Source organism: Crinia signifera, chromosome 1 (genome assembly GCF_055691185.1).
Source record: "Crinia signifera chromosome 1, ASM5569118v1, whole genome shotgun sequence".
Taxonomy (NCBI): Eukaryota; Metazoa; Chordata; class Amphibia; order Anura; family Myobatrachidae; genus Crinia; species Crinia signifera.
The window spans coordinates 305,066,981-305,083,554 of record NC_139217.1 but is presented as its reverse complement, the minus strand read 5'-3'; the positions used below and the strand labels follow the sequence as shown (position 1 = coordinate 305,083,554).

Genomic DNA, 16,574 nt, shown 5'->3' with positions numbered 1-16,574 from the left:
TAAGTAAAAGCAAAAAAAAGTTATCCCCACTTAAGTGAAACATGTCAGATTTGAAAAAAATGGCTCTGTCATGAAGGCACAAACTGGCTCTGTCATGAAGGGGTTAAGGTTCATAAAAGTAATTGTAATAAATCAACATAAAATGTGGTTTACTTAACTTGTCTAAATAGGACTTGATATTTTGAGTGCTGCTACTTGTTAATACATATATACTCTAGGTTTTGACAAAAATATTTGAAATATATTTTAACCCCTTCCCGACATTTGACGTACATTTACGTCATGGTCGGGATGTACTTCCCGACACATTGGATAAATGTACGTCATGCCATTAAACTGTCACCGCGTCTATAGACGCGGTGACAGAGGGACGATGTCTGCTGTCCCTGACAGCAGACATCTTCCCTCATTGCCCAGGGGGGGCAGCGATGCCCCCCCCCATCGGCGATCGTTGCGATTGGCTGTTCAAATGTGAACAGCCAATTGCAGCGTTTTATGAGTTATGTGTATAATTTTGACTCTGCTGCCCCCTAGTGTCCAAAAAAAATAAAAGGAGGTTGAAATAATGATTAAAACATAAAGTAAACATATGGTCTATGTTAGTTATTAACTATTTTGAGTGGTATGATTATTTGTCTCACAAGCAGAAAATTTAACATTTTGCAAATTGCAAAATGTTCAATTTTTTTTACGACATTTTGGTATTTTTCACAAAAAAAAAAAGACTGTATCGACCAAAATTTACCACTAACTTAAAGTACAATGTGTCACGAGAAAACAATCTCAAAATCACTGGGACAAGTAAAAGCAATAAAAAGTTATCCCCACATAAAGTGATACATGTCAGATTTGAAAAAAAGGGCTCTGTCAGGAAGGCAAAAACAGGCTGTGGTGGTAAGGGGTTAAGGGGCATACACATGGAGTGATTTTGTGCTCTTTCCTAAGCAATCTGAGCAGATCGTTTAGAAAGTAAGCACAGATTGCTAAACTGTATGCCCCCAAGCGATGGTGATGCGCAGTCCAGCACACCGCTATCGCCCGCTAGTCAGTGGCGTAACTAGAAATTTTGCGCCCCTGATGAAAAATTTTTTGCACCCCTCCCCCTCCCATATATATATATTGTTTCATAAATATCCTTCTTGTGCCCCCATAACAATTATCCCTCCCATCACAGATATCCCTCATGTGCCTGTTTTCCCACTGAATATACAACATAGAGGAGTTTTAGACCTGACACAGGATAGGAGTCAGGGTGCCAGGTCCTCCTGATGCCAATGGTGGGTGGCAGGCTCCAGGAGCAGGTGTCCGGACACAGCAGGGAAGTTCATGTGCTTCTTTCAGCCTACTCAGACTGTGGCAGACTTTATAATCAATCTAAAGCCTCACTGTAATGTGTTTTACTGTAAGGATTTAGGTTGATTATAAAGCCTTCCACAGTCTACATAAATCAAGTGAAGTGTGGCAATGGGAGAGGAGAGGGACATAAAGCTGGCCCAGCTGCCTGTCACAAATAGGCACAGGCTGCAACACTCAGCAGTCTGGCAGTGACAGCGCACCTCATCTCAGAAATGGAGCAGAGCGGGGAGAGTGCCTCCCTGCTTCACATACCTTGCTTAGCAGCTAGCGCCAACGCCTACTTAGCCCCTGGCATTCTCCTGCCTCCAGCTCCCACAGGTGCTGCATTGTGACAGTAAGCCCATGTGTTGCTGGCTCCCCCCCGCAACTGCTAGGGCTATGGAGCCCTAGTTACGCCACTGCCGCTAGCTACATTAAGTCAGTGCATGTAGTCAAAATCTAGTCAAATTGCTTAGCAATGGACTGCAAATCGCTCTCTATGTACAGAAGGAGCGATAGAAATCATGATCTACTTCATCCTGAACCACTACCCTGCCTTTTTTTTTTTGTTCAAGTGAAATTGCTTAGCACAAATCTCTGCATGTGTATGGGCTCTCTATGGGTGATCTAGACACCGAGAAATTGCCTACCCTAAATAGCTTAGCAAAAAACGCTTAGCACACATTTCAACGTGTGTATGCCCCTGTACATTAGTTCTGTTCAATAATGTATTTCAACTAGAAATACATTATGAACATTAGGACAATGTTATTTTATACATGTTTTTATAGTATTTTTCTGGAAAAAAAAAATTTGGATTTTTTTTTTTATGTAATAAAGCATTTTTGTGGCTTTTGAATTTTTAATTCACCAGATGTAAATGAGAACAATATTATATTATTTAGCAAAATGTGGTTTCTGATATAAATTTTAAGTTCTGCATTTTCAAACAGAATAGTTGAACAGAGAAATAACATGTAGCTCTGGCAGGCTGGTTTGCTTGATTTCTGATATTAAAGAGAATCATTTATCAAGCCCAGATTGACAGTGAGTTTGATTTTATTGTCTTTCATAATGTGATATCGAGACACACAACTGAACTTCAAGAAAGGTTATTTTTTAAACATATTTGCTGTCTGTCTTAAGTCTGTTAAAAATGTATAGGAATAAATCAGAGGTCACTAGATGCTTTACAGCAGAAATCTAATATATTTTCATAATAAAATGATTTTAGTATTTACTAAGGTATCAAATAAAATTTATTTAGAGAGGTTTTATTCTAAGACCTCTTCTCAAACGGGCAAAAACCATGTTGCACTGCAGGTGGGGCAAATGTAACATGTGCAGAGAGAGTTAGATTTGGGTGAGTTAATTTGTTTCTGTGCAGGGTAAATACTGTACTGGCTGCTTTATTTTTACACTAGAGTTTAGATTTCAGTTTCAACACACCGTATACTGGGACAGAAAGAAGTTACAGGAAGTTTTGCTTATGGGTTTTCCTTTTGAACTGAATGATTACACAATTTCCTCCATTAAAGTATGGACATCTTCCATCCCTATTAATGTTACTGCATCACTCACATATTGGGTTATTTTTCACTATTGCCTTAAAGTTTAAATTTGCAATTAACCATATATAACCAATCATCAATTTAATTATTTGACTTATTTGACCGTCTGAAAAACTGAAAAAATAAGTTCTTTTTTTTTTTTAAACATTAAATTTTTATTGCAAAAAATTTAGTCTGAAAGACATTTTGTGGGGGGGGGGGGGAGGGTACAGAAAGGAAAAAAGGAAGGGAAGGGAACATGTACAAGGAAGAGATACAGAGAGCATTTGCATCGAATTGCTTATCTAATAACAGTTATAATTGAACGGGTACATATCTCTGGTCTAGAAGAACGGGGGTATACCAGTATTTAAATCAGTTGGTGTATCATCTGACTGTAGAGGTAAATAGTATAACATTATACAGTATTGATCTAAGGCTAAAAGCCAATAGAGGAAGAGGTAAGAGAAGAGGCCTCAGAAGAATCACATAATAGGTTTGTGGCGCCCACCTTATCACAGTAGAGGGACCAACCAAACCATTTCATCAAGATTGAGTTTGGTGCTGAGGAGTATTTCGCTCCAGTGGTTTCAAAGGTGTAGTGTTTGTGGATTTTTTTTCGAATAGAGTCTACTGTCGGGGTGACCTCTGATTTCCACTGTTTAGCGATCATAGCTTTGGTGGCTATGAGCACATGCCCAACTAAATATTTGTCTGCGGCAGAGAAATAGGGTGGAAAAATGTGGAGCAGTGCAAATGCTGGGTCTGGGGCAGTGGGGCGAGAGAGTATAGTGCTTATTAGGAGGAATACTTCCGCCCAGAGAGGCCACAGAGCCGGGCACTCCCAGAAGACATGGATAAGGTCTCCAACCAGCCCGCATCCCCTCCAGCAGAGGTCTGTGGTGGATGGCCAGATTCTATGTAGCCTCTCCGGGGTGAAGTAGGCTCTGTGGATAAGTTTGAAGAACATTTCAGAGTGGTGTAAGCAACGTGAGATCTTGAAACACGACTTGAAGATACCGTCCCAGTCCTCCTCAGAGAGGGACATTTTTAAGTCTCTTTCCCATTGTGTTTGGGAGGGTGATTTATGCCCATCCGGGGCTGGGGTGAGCTGGGTATACCATTTAGAGATTCCCCCCTTATGGGAAGAGGAGCTCGCTAGATTTTTCAAATATGTAGGTATGAAGGGGGAATGGTTTGATGCTGGTAAGTGTGCTTGGAGACAGCTTCTTAACTGTAGGTACATAAAAAAGTCCTGTTTTGGAATATTATAATTATTCTGTATATCTGCGAATGACCTGAGGTGTCCTTCTATGTAGAGATCGCCCACTGAAGATATGCCCTGAGCTACCCATCTATTCAGCTGAGGTATAGGGATTAAAGACTTAAGGGTTTTAAGTGACAGAGGGGGGGCTGGTAGGGTTGCCTTATCTGTAGCTTCTACCACTTTATACCAGGCGTCAAGTGTTACTTGGATAGATTTACATTGCGCTGCGAATTTGCGTGCTATAGTAGGGGGTAGCCACAGCAAGTCTACCAATGGGATGGGGTGGGGGTAGGAGTTTTCCAGGACTACCCAGGGTTTTTGATCAAGGGGTGACATCCAATCCCTAACTTGGTTTAGGATACAGGAAGCAAGATAGCGCTCTAAATCAGGAAATGCCACACCTCCACCTGATTTGGGTTTTATTAGGGTTTTCTTTGCTACCTTCGGTCTAGCCCCCTTCCAGACGTATTTAGATATAAGTTGGTTAAATCTTTGAAGAACGGCCTTAGAGGGAAGTCTTGGGATGGACCTGAAAAGGTACATTAATTTTGGAAGGAGAACCATTTTGGCAGCCGCAATTCTCCCCAGCCACGAGACATTGTGCATCATCCAATCCCTAGTTAAATCAGAGAAAGCCTTTAGTAAGGGGTTGTAATTATAATCAATGATATTTTTACCAGGGGCCAGCTGTATTCCCAAGTATTTTAAAGAGCAGGACTGCCAAGAGTAATTGTAGTTTTCTTTCAACTGTATGACTAGCTCTTGCGGGAGGCCTAACGGTAGAGCCTCCGTCTTACTGGTATTGAGTTTGTAATACGAAACTTCGGAATATTCTCGCAATACCTTATGTAGGGCAGGAAGGGAGTTTATGGGGTCTAGGATACATAATAGGACATCGTCGGCGAATAAACTGATCTTATGGGAGAGATTACCGATTATCGGGCCTAGAATGGAACCCTCGCTTCTAATGCGTTCAGCCAGAGGCTCAATTGCGAGAGCAAATATTAAGGGGGAAAGGGGGCACCCTTGGCGAGTGCCATTTGTGATTTGGAAGCTTCGTGATATACAGCCATTGGTAAATACCCTAGTGGAGGGTTGGGAATAAAGGGCCAAAATAGAGTCTAATATGCGTCCCTGGAAGCCAAACCTTTCCAGGGCTGATTGCATAAAGCCCCAGTGGAGCCTATCAAATGCCTTCTCGGCGTCCAACGATAGGACCAATAGGGGGATCTTTTCTGCTGAACAATGTTCAATAACGTCTATAACCCTGCGTGTGTTGTCTGGGGCCTGCCTATTTAAGACAAATCCCACCTGGTCATTTTTAATGAGGGAAGGGAGGAGAGGGCTTATTCGGTTTGCAACAAGTTTAGCATATAGCTTCAGGTCCGAATTGAGAAGCGCAATGGGTCTAAAATTTTGGACCGAGGTAGGAGGTTTGCCTGGCTTGGGTATAGTAACTATGCGGGATTCGAGCATTTCTGAGGGGAAATGCTTAGTTTCAGAAGCTTCATTGAAAACTTTGGCCAGTATAGGGGATAGTTGGCATTTAAATGTTTTATAAAAATTTGATGGGAAGCCATCTGGTCCCGGGGCCTTGTCAATCGGGAGGGAGTCAATGGCGCCCTGTACCTCCTCCGAGGTCCAGGGGGCGTTAAGGGATAAACGGGCCTCCGGGGGCAAGGCGGGTAGGGAGATTTTGTCGAAAAAATTCTCCATTCCCCCCGCGTCAGGCTGGGGGGTGGAGGGATCATCCTGTAGATTGTAAAGTTTAGAATAGTATGTTGAGAAAACATTAGCTATCTCGTTAGGATCAAATACTTTCGCCCCGTGTTCTGAGTATATCAGGTGTATCTTTTCTTTGGCTCTCTTGCCCCTCAACTTCCTAGCCAACATTCTTCCCGCTCTGTCGCCAAGGAGGTAGTATTTTTGGTTCAACCTAGCAATATTGCGGTGTACCGTGGCTAGATAGTGACCGTTAACCCTGTCTCTGGTTTCGTTTAGCCGCTTAAAGAGGGATTTGTCAGACTTCCGGTTCCGGCTTCATGGTGTGAGGACGCAGGCACCCGGAGCTCCTCCATAGACCGTCCCGCTGTACCTTGTAAAGGCTGTCCGCAGCTTCCAAACACCCCGGCACACAGAGCTTCTGCTTACCGATCCCCTCCTGGCAGGCATGGACCGCTCAGGAACTCCTGCAGCCACAGCTAATCCGCCCGCAGCACGCCATGACAAGAGGCGCACATCCCCAAACATGGCGCCCGGCGCAGACACGGAGCGTGATAGTGCCGCTCCGGCTTCAAAGAAGGCTGCCTCTGAGTTAGACCCAGCCACTAAGGTATGCAAAGACCCGGGAGCCCCAGCAACTTATGGTGACATCGTGGAAGCCATCAAATCCACGATGGCTCCGTTGTTACAGCAAGCGGTCACAGACATTAAGCTGCAGATCAACTCCCTGACCCAACGCATGGCACATGCTGAGAACATGATAGGCGCCACTGCTCATGAGGTAGATGGACTTAAACAAACCGTCAGACATTTAACTTCTGATAATTCACAGATATGGCAGAAGCTGGATGATATAGAAAATAGATCTAGAAGGAACAACCTTCGCATAGTGGGTATTCCAGAATCTATTAAGACCACAGCACTGGCACATTTTGTAAGGAATACACTGCCTACTTTATTGGGGGTTGCCCAAGACTGCAATGATATGGTCGTGGAGAGGGTGCATAGGGTTGGCCCGATCCCCTCACCCTCCAAACCTAGACCCAGGGTCACGCTTTTCCGATGTTTAAATTTCCTCCATAAACAGATCCTCTGGTCAGCATCTCGCAAAACTAAAGACCTGGTCTGGGAGGGCCAAAAGCTTTTTATATTCCAGGATTACTCCGTGGAGCTTACTAGGGCCCGTAAAGCCTTTTCGCCCATTTGCTCCAAAATGATACATGAGGGCCGAAAATTTGGCCTCCTATACCCAGCTCGCTTACGCATCTACGATGGCTCCTCCCACAAGGACTTCATGAATCCACAAGATGCCCAAGCGTACCTAGATGAGATCTCGACTCAATTCTCCCATGACATCAGTGATCCGATCCAGTCCACCCCTCCTTGAACCAGCTTGATACCATCATCTCAACGTGCTCCTCCCTAAGCAGTCAGAGATCTAAATACATTGGTTCTCTTACAGAACGCTATGCCATCAAAATAACGACATTGCAACTTACCTCCTTCCTTTTTGGATTTTTTATTTTTACCTTGGACGGTACTTTTTCCTTTTATTAGGTATATATGTATACCTTAACAAAATCAGGGACGTTATCCTCAAACCATACAGATTCCCTATAATGGTTCCCTATAATAGAGATGTACGTCAGACCTAAAGCTTATTCCAGGTCTAATGCCTCCCTCCTCTCTTTTATATTTGTTTCTCCTCACAAGGTTTAGCAGTTAATGTTTTTAGGTCATTTTTACCACTTCAAATTTTTTTTTTTTTCAGGGACACTCGTTAAAGATTTCCTCAATTTATAAATAATGTATTTCTCCCGCACACATTCCCCATTCAGCTGGGAATGATGCATAACATAAGTGTTTATGGTGTTATAAATCTGAGTTATGGTGGGGGTCGTGGAGGGCTCTGATAACTGCCCTTACACGGTTGTATTACCGGACGAGTTCTTTCCACTGAGGCTTTACTCTTTTCTTTATACCCAGATTATAGTTATACGGAAGTTGATTTCATAACTAGGAATTTGTCTTTTTCTCTCTACCTGTTATATTATCAACAAATTGATAGTTATGAAACATATTGTAACTACTATAGTTGGTAGCTATGTTTTTGTGTTCCCCCTGTCTTTGTCTCCTTCCCCCCCCCTCTCTCCTTATGTTTCACCAGCTCTTACCTCACGAAGACTGACAGACCTGCGAAACCTTAAACTCACCCGAGGATCATGGATACGTTAACCATGGGAACATGGAATGTAGGAGGAATAAATTCGCCGGCTAAGAGGAGGAAAGTCTTAATGTACATCAAAAAACAAGGTATTGACATTGCCTTCTTGCAGGAAACGCATTTAGTCCCAGCAGAAGTGACGAAGCTGAATACTCTAGGTTGGAAGGTACTAGGCTCTAGCCCATACTCATCCAAATCCAGAGGGGTTGTAATATTAATTCAAAAACACATACCCTGTGATGCCTCTGATATTATAACAGACCCGAGAGGTAGATATCTCATTCTCACCCTAAAAATAGGTACATGTTCATTCACGCTTTGCAATATCTACGCCCCAAATAAGTACTCAAAAAAGTTTTTTCAACATATCATTGCAAAGCTTTCCCCAAAAATCCCTGACTCCCTAGTGATATGCGGAGACCTCAATTTAGTATCCTCATTAACACTGGATAAATCCAAAAACCCCCCCTCAGCCCATTCACTCCCAAAAGTGGGAGTTCCTGAATTTGCAACGAGACTCCAATTAATTGACGCTTGGCGGGCACTACACCCCATCGAAAAAGACTACACATGTCTTTCTGCGGCCCATGCAACATTGTCAAGAATTGATTATGTCCTACCCTCTCATAAAGTTTTTGCCAACATAATATCCTCCCACATTGCCCCGATTGTTATATCGGACCACGCCCTAGTCTCCTTCACTATGGAATCCCCCCTGAAATCCCCTAAACATAAGACATGGAGATTTCCCTCCTACCTGGCCAATTCGAAAAAATTTAAACAACATTTAGAGGACACCTGGAGGGACTATAACAGTAACAATGTAGCACACCTAGAATCTAACCCAACCCTCTATTGGATGACGGCGAAAACCGTCCTACGAGGCTCAATTATTGCTTACGTATCCAAAATGAGACGGGAATATACAAAAAAATACCTAGAGATCCAAAATGAGTTGACGGCTGCCTATCAACAATATAAGACATCTCCTACAATGTCTAACAAAAACATTTATCTGCTAGCAAAAACTAACTTTGACGACTACATGCAATCCTTAGGCGATAGGTTTCTATTTTCGGTGAATTATAAATTCCATAAATTCGGAAATAAGACAGGAAAACTCCTAACCAATCTTTTGAATGGGACAAGACCCCCTGCAGTAGTTCATCCACTTAAAACCCCGGAAGGTGACCTGACGACCTCCAACACTGAAATAGCGGAAGTACTTCGCAATTTTTACTTAAAACTATACTCAGGTCCACCTCCAGAAGATACCCCTCCTATATCACTCCCTAGTCTCCCATCTGATTTTTGGACTAAATTACCATGCCCCCAAATATCCCAACAGGAAGCTACGGCTCTAACAGCACCTATACAATTAAAAGAAGTAGAGGATGCCATCCGAAACTTTAAGAAAGATAAAGCACCGGGCCCTGATGGCCTAAATGGCGACTTCTATAAGATACTTCTCCCACTGATAGGTCCCACAGTAGTTATGGTACTTAATTCCCTTTTAACGCAAGACACACCCCCCCTACATTTTAATACGGCCATCCTAAAAGTCTTACCAAAACCAGGTCGGGATCCTTCCCTCCCAGGCTCATACAGGCCCATTTCCCTGCTTAACCTTGATTATAAGCTTCTGACCAAGATCCTAGCCGAAAGGCTTAAAACAATATTGCCTAATATAATCCATTCAGATCAGACCGGTTTTATAACCGGCAGACACTCTGAAATCAATGTCAGAAAAGTACTCACAGCGGTCTATGCTTCAGTTACGGGCGCACCCTTCTCCTCGTCCAACTTGATTTTATCGTTGGACGCGGAGAAGGCATTCGACCTGATTGAATGGCCTCACCTATTTCATACACTGATTAAGTTTGGTTTCCCAGATAAATTTATCCAGATCTTAAAATGCATATATCATCTTCCCCAGACACAAATAGCAAGTAATGGTCATCTATCTGCCCCAGTTACCATCAAAAAAGGGACCCGTCAGGGCTGTCCACTTTCCCCACTCCTTTTCGCGATAGCGTTAGAACCGTTAGCGATAGCACTGCGTTCTTCTGCCATTTTCAAAGGAATAAAAGTGGGAACCAAGGAACTACGCCTATCATTGTTTGCAGACGACATGCTGCTCTTTATATCTGATCCCCCCACAACAATCCCGGAAATACTACGTCTTATTTCCTCATTCGGAGCCAGAGCTGGATACCGAATAAACATCACCAAATCGGAAATTCTATTTTTCTCGTCAACAGATGCAAATACTAAATCTTATGTAACATCCCTCCCATTCGCTTCCACCTCCCAAGACATTAAATACCTAGGGGTTAAAATAACAGCAGATTTTGGGAATCTCTATGCAAAAAACTATACGCCAGTTATTACAAAAATATCTGCTTTGATGGAAAGTTGGAAAATGCTCCCTATCTCTCTCCTTGGACGTATCGCTGTCATCCAAAGCATAATATTCCCTAAGGTATTTTACCTAATACAAAAATTACCAATAAGGCTAACAAAAACAGACATTAAAAAACTAAACAAAATGATAAACAATTTTTTATGGCAGGGTAAAAAACCAAAAGTAGCCCTTAAAAAACTAACTGCCCCTAGAAAACTAGGAGGACTTGGTGTACCTGACTTTTCATTATACAACGACTCAGTAATGTTTAGATACGTTGTTGATTGGCTGTTGGGCTCTTGCTCATTCACGGATATTCATCTAGATGAAGCTATGCTACACCCATTCTCTCCAGGTGCCCTTCTTCACTCTAAGCTAACAGATATACCTCCAAACATTAGGCATAACCCACTATTTAAAGATATTTACCTTGCATGGTGCTCAATTAATAAAACACTTAAATGTAATCATCTTGCAACACAATTTATACCTATTTGGGGCAACCCTTCTTCTCCCCCATCCCTTTCTAACTCCCATTTCCGAAACTGGCATGACAAAGGCATTACTGCTTCCTCAAAAGTCTTTGACCCAGGTGGCATAATTCTGCCATTTAATAAACTCCAGGATGAGTATGGGCTAGGCCATGGTCAATTCTTTATGTATTTACAGCTTCGTCACTACCTGTATCCTTTGCTGCACCCTGATAAACAGACTACTCCATTGGCTACTTCACAGCCAAATAAAATTCATACCCTATTGAATTCCTGCAGAAGGCAACCATACCGTCTCTCGTCCCTCTATACATTATTATCCGACACACAGACTGTCACTAAATGGACAGAACTATTTGAGAAATGGAAAATGCACTTCCCTACTCTCACCTCATATGAGGCGATCAGTTCACATTATGATAGGACTATGAAGATTCTCAATTCCGCCTATCTACAGGAGGTGCATTTTCGATCGATTCAAATGGCGTATATTTCACCAGCTAGATATGCACACTTCGCAGCGTCCAATTCCAGTAAATGTCCTAAATGCCATGTATCATCTGCTTCCTATTTACACTGCTTCTGGGATTGTGGAGCTATAAAACGTTTTTGGAATAAAATTATTAATTACATCAACCACATATTTCAAATACAAGTGCGGATAGACCCATTAGCATGTATATTAGTAAACTTCTCAACTTGGGACCTGGGAAAGAATAGAACACTGCTTATACCTGTACTTACAATACTTATGACAGTAGCTAAGAAGGCTATTCTAAAATACTGGCTATCTCCTTCCAAACCTTCTATTATGGAGGTACAGAATATAATGTTACAACTATTATATTATGATAGGAAATCAGCATCTGTAACCCCAGAATCTGGCATAATCTCCTTCTACAAGAAATGGGCTTTGTTTATTGAAGGTCAAGAACCAGAGGTTCAATCTCACATATTTAAAGTTTTTCAAAATACTGAATGGTTCCTCATGAAAAAGATAACATCAGGGACGTTGATCGTCCCTATATCAGAATGTTGAATCCTAGGAGTGTTTATTCTTATTCATATTTATATCTATAATGAGGTTAAGATAGGCCATGTCAAGATATATATACCCCCCCCCCCCTCTTCCTTCCCACCCCACACTTCCCTTGTCTTTACATAGATATGGTTTTTTCTTGTTTTTTCTGTTTTTGCTTTTTGTTTCTGTTTCTGGTTGAAAAATCCAGTACTATTACAAATGTTATGGTATATTTGTCATCTTACGTGAAACACATATCATATATTTATGTTTATGTCTACGACTCTCGATATGTTTATACACATGATGTTTATTCTAAACCTTTGTAATATCCTTACTGTATATCCGGAACTACTTGCATATGTTATGAAAAATAATCAGTCAGAAACACAGTATGTATGATATCTGTTTATTTTCATTATATATGAAAAAGCTCAATAAAAAGATATTTAAAAAAAAAAAAAAAGAGGGATTTGTCATTTGGGTCGGCCTTATGGGCTGACTCCAAGGAAGCAAGGGCGATCTCATCTTGTTCTAAGGATTTCCTATAATCTCTTTTAAGCTTTGCCGCTATCTGGATCGCGGATCCTCTTACCACCGCCTTGAGAGCGCACCAGTGGGTAAATGTGGAGGTGTCCCCTGGGGAGTTTTCTGAAAGATAGTGCTCTACGGCTTCTTGAATTACTTTGTGGGACTCTGGCTGGGTGAGGCTTTGGGAGCCTAGCCTCCAAGGACCTGGGGTGGTTTTTCTAGTGGCTATGTCCCACTTTAGGAACAGCGGAGAATGGTCCGACCACGATCTAGGGAGAATTTTGACCTGGGAAAAGGATTTAATAGACCACTTATCCGAGAGGGCTAGGTCTATTCTCGAATATGTACTGTGTGGGTGTGAAAAGAAGGTGTAATCTTTCACCGATGGATTTTTAACCCGCCATAAGTCGTATAGATCGTACTCTAAAAGTAGCTGCTTGATACTCTTTGAGGGGGGGAGAGCATGTCTGCGGGGCAAGGACTGGTTCCGTGAGCTATCCATTGATGGGTCTGGAACTAAGTTAAAGTCTCCAAGTAGTAGTATGGCTCCTTTAGATAGTTGCTGGATCTTTGTGAAGAATTTCCTGCAGAATGTAATTTGCTTAATGTTGGGGGCGTAGCAAGATGCTATAGTCACTTCCTTGTTATCTAATAGGCCTGTTAAAATCAGAAATCTGCCTTCAGGGTCAGAGAATTGGGAAGTGAGGGAGAAGGGGCATTGTTGGGAGATCAAAATTGCAACTCCAGCCTTCTTAGTTGGGCCATTGGCTGTGTAACAGTGAGGAAAGTGTCTATCATGGAACCTCGGAGGGGCGGAGGCCCTAAAATGCGTTTCTTGTACAGCCACAACGTTGGCCTTCTGTTTGTGAAAGTAATCTAGTGCTACTCTCCTCTTATTTGGCGAATTGAGGCCCTTGGCATTAATAGAGAGACAGTTAACCATAATCTAAATGTGGGTGTATAGTGTACGATACCATAGTCAGATATAAAGGCGAGAATAGCTGGTATATAGTAAGAGTAACCGGGGATCGAGGGTGCGGGAAGGGAAAAGAAAGGGGATAAGTTCTTTTTTTTTAATTAGTGTAAGTACAGCTAAATGCAATAATCTTTCTCTTGCCACTGTTTTTTTTTTTTTTGGATGAAGTGGGCAATTATCCCACATCCCCATCTGCTTCCCTAGCCCTTATGTTCATGCCCCCACTGACCCTGCAAAGTGGGGTGGGTGATGATGCAATTCAAGCTGAAATGCATCCAGGTAGCCTTACACCCCGCTTTGCAATGCTGTAGTGGTGATGTCATCATGATTACATGCCCTGGACCGTACAGTTCTGAGCTGACCAAGCTGCTCCTTCCCACACGGAGCAGCCAAAAAGTCATAAAGTATGTATACATCCTGTATAGTATGTATTAGGTAGGTATGACTTACCGGCATTTTCTCCAACTTCAATTTGTACTGTAGGCAAAAACAAATGCACATATTAATTATTGTGTGTATTTTATGCATATATGTCAGTTTCAAATCAAAACTAAAATGGGTACTTGTGTAATTTCATAGCGGCAGGCTATGCTACATTTTCAGCGTAGGCTAAGCTAGCCCAACAGCCTCCTAGCATAGTCAGCGTAGTGACTCTGCGGTAGCCCTGCATAGTCAGCGTAGTGCCCCCTTCAGGCAGCTACTGTAGTCACCGTACTGTCCCAGGGACCGCCTAGTGAGCACCTAGTGAGCACCTCTCACACAACGCCGGCAGAGCCGGCCCTAGCCTAAATGACGCCCTAGGCAAGATTTTGTCTGGTGCCCCCTAGCACCGCCACTAGTTCCACCTCTGACCCTGCTCCCCTTTCTCAGCACCATCAACCCTCATCATAGCAGTCATCATTTTGGTGCTCCTACCCACAATATTTTAAATAGAAACAGTGCACACAATCGGTGCACAGCCAAAACAGGGGTGTGTTCTTGCTGGGAAGGGGCATGGCCACACAATAGTAAGCCCAATTCAAATTATGCCACACAGTAGTGCAACTTTATTCACATTATATCATGCGATGGTGTCCCTTATTCATGTAACATCACACAGTAGTACCACTTTACCCAATATAAATTACTCCTCACATTATTCACATTATACCCTTAGAAAAAAATCCTGAGAAAATATTGTATTTTAAGCACCTCCATGGCCACACTGCAACCCAGCACAAAGCAGTGTGTGCTGGGCAGAGGAGAAGAGCTGCAGCTGCTGCTGTCACTCAAGGGGAGGGGACCCCAAGCCCCCACTGGGCCCTTCCATCAGACTTTGGCTGGGTAATTTGTACCCCCTACCCTTTTCTCTCGGCACCCCTGATAATACCACACAGTAAGGCCCCTTACACGACATTATTAATGGCCTTAGGAACAAAATGCCCCTTACACATTATGCCAACCTTTATTCACATTATGACACACATAATGCCCCTTACACATATGGTGCACATTATTCATGCCCTTATATACATGACACACATAATGCCCATTACACATATATTGCACATTAGTAATGCCCTTATACACCTGACACACATAATGCCAGTTACACATATGTCGCACAATATTAATGCATTTATACATGACACACATATGCTGAACACTATTGCAAAACCAACCCACCCACCCACAGACAGCAATCGCACAGCTGCTAACACTGTGACCTCTGCCTCTGCTTGGATACAAATGTTTCCTCAACCATCGATCTTGCCTCAATAGGCCATGCAGCTCCTGGTCAGTTCTGCTAACGTTGGGTGCCTTTTTTGCTGAAAATTCATCTTATTTGCATTGTTATGTGACCATGACACGCACGGAGCTTCCGATTATTAAAATGATATGCAACATGCCTATATTCTGTGTGCGACTGTGGCTGTACCTGCATATGGAATGCTATGTTACAGTAATTTCCATGAATTTCCATGAATACAGCCTCATTCACACACAGAATATAGGCATGCTGCATATCATTTTAATCAGCAGAAGGTGCTGGTGACCCTAGGCATTCCAAATGCCCCAGGCATTTGCCTAGTTTGCCTATGCCTAGGGCCGGCTCTGAGCGCTGGAAACCTCCAGATCCCTACGCCGGCGGAGAGGGGATCATGTGGGCACCGGCAGAGAGGCGCTCCATCTGTCTGAGATGCAGGAGCTAGGGGTTCGGTAGCGGGTGCGTCTCTGGTGCATTGCGCAAGTGTGTTTCATGCACAATAAAGGACGCATTTGTCAGTGCTCCATGTTACATACTGGCAAATGCCTCCATTTCAAACCCCCACTATCCACGCCAACCCGAAGCATGGTGAGCGTAGCGAGCCCCGCATGGAGACGTGGTACGCATCCTTCTGTCTTGTTCATACCCCAACTATCCACATCGGCATGGAGTTAACTTTATAAAGTGTGGCGAGTGCAGCGAGCCACCGAGCCCAAAGTGTGGAGAGCGCAACGCACCCCCCCCTCCTTTGTGCAGGAGATGCATGCGCTACCGAACCCCTATCTCCTGTGTCTCAGACAGATGGAGCGCCTCTCCGCCGGTGCCCACATGTTCCCCTCTCCGCCGGCGTCTGTCAGTGCAGGGGATCTGGTGGTTACCAACAGGGGACGTGGATAACTTGACGTGTATTCCACATCCCCTCACGGGGCTCGCTGCGCTCACAGCGCTTTGGGCTCAGTAGCTCGCTGCACTCACCACACTTTATAAAAGCAACTCCACGTTGACATAGATAGTGGGGTATGAACAGGTCAGGAGGACACGTACTGCGTCCCCTCGCAGAGTTCGCCACGCTTCGGGCTGGAGTGGATAGTGGGGGTGTTTCAGGAACACATTCACACCTGTCATGTCAGGCAGGTTAAAATGGTCAATGGTTCCCACACAATGTAATAAGCGCTGACTGACTATGCTAACTGCGTAACGCTGACTGACTACGCTAACTACGTAAGCTCCGGCTTGCCACGAACAGGCGGGAACACGATGCTGATACTGACAGGGACGCCTGACTGACTACGCTAACTACGTAATC

At 43.3% G+C, this 16,574-nt stretch overlaps 1 protein-coding gene across 1 annotated transcript in view; it reads right to left on the bottom strand.

Annotated features, from left to right (window-relative positions):
• The window catches only part of LOC146075556 (transmembrane channel-like protein 3), an 81,485-nt gene extending 75,440 nt beyond the window's left edge, over positions 1 to 6,045 (bottom strand). The window contains exons 1-2 of the mRNA XM_083184901.1: positions 4,554 to 6,045; positions 3,420 to 3,599 (exon numbers count right to left, since the gene is read on the bottom strand). Coding sequence (XP_083041027.1) covers positions 3,420 to 3,599; positions 4,554 to 6,045 — 1,672 coding nt within the window. The remainder of the gene's footprint in view (positions 1 to 3,419; positions 3,600 to 4,553) is intronic.
• Positions 6,046 to 16,574: the final 10,529 nt, after the last annotated feature.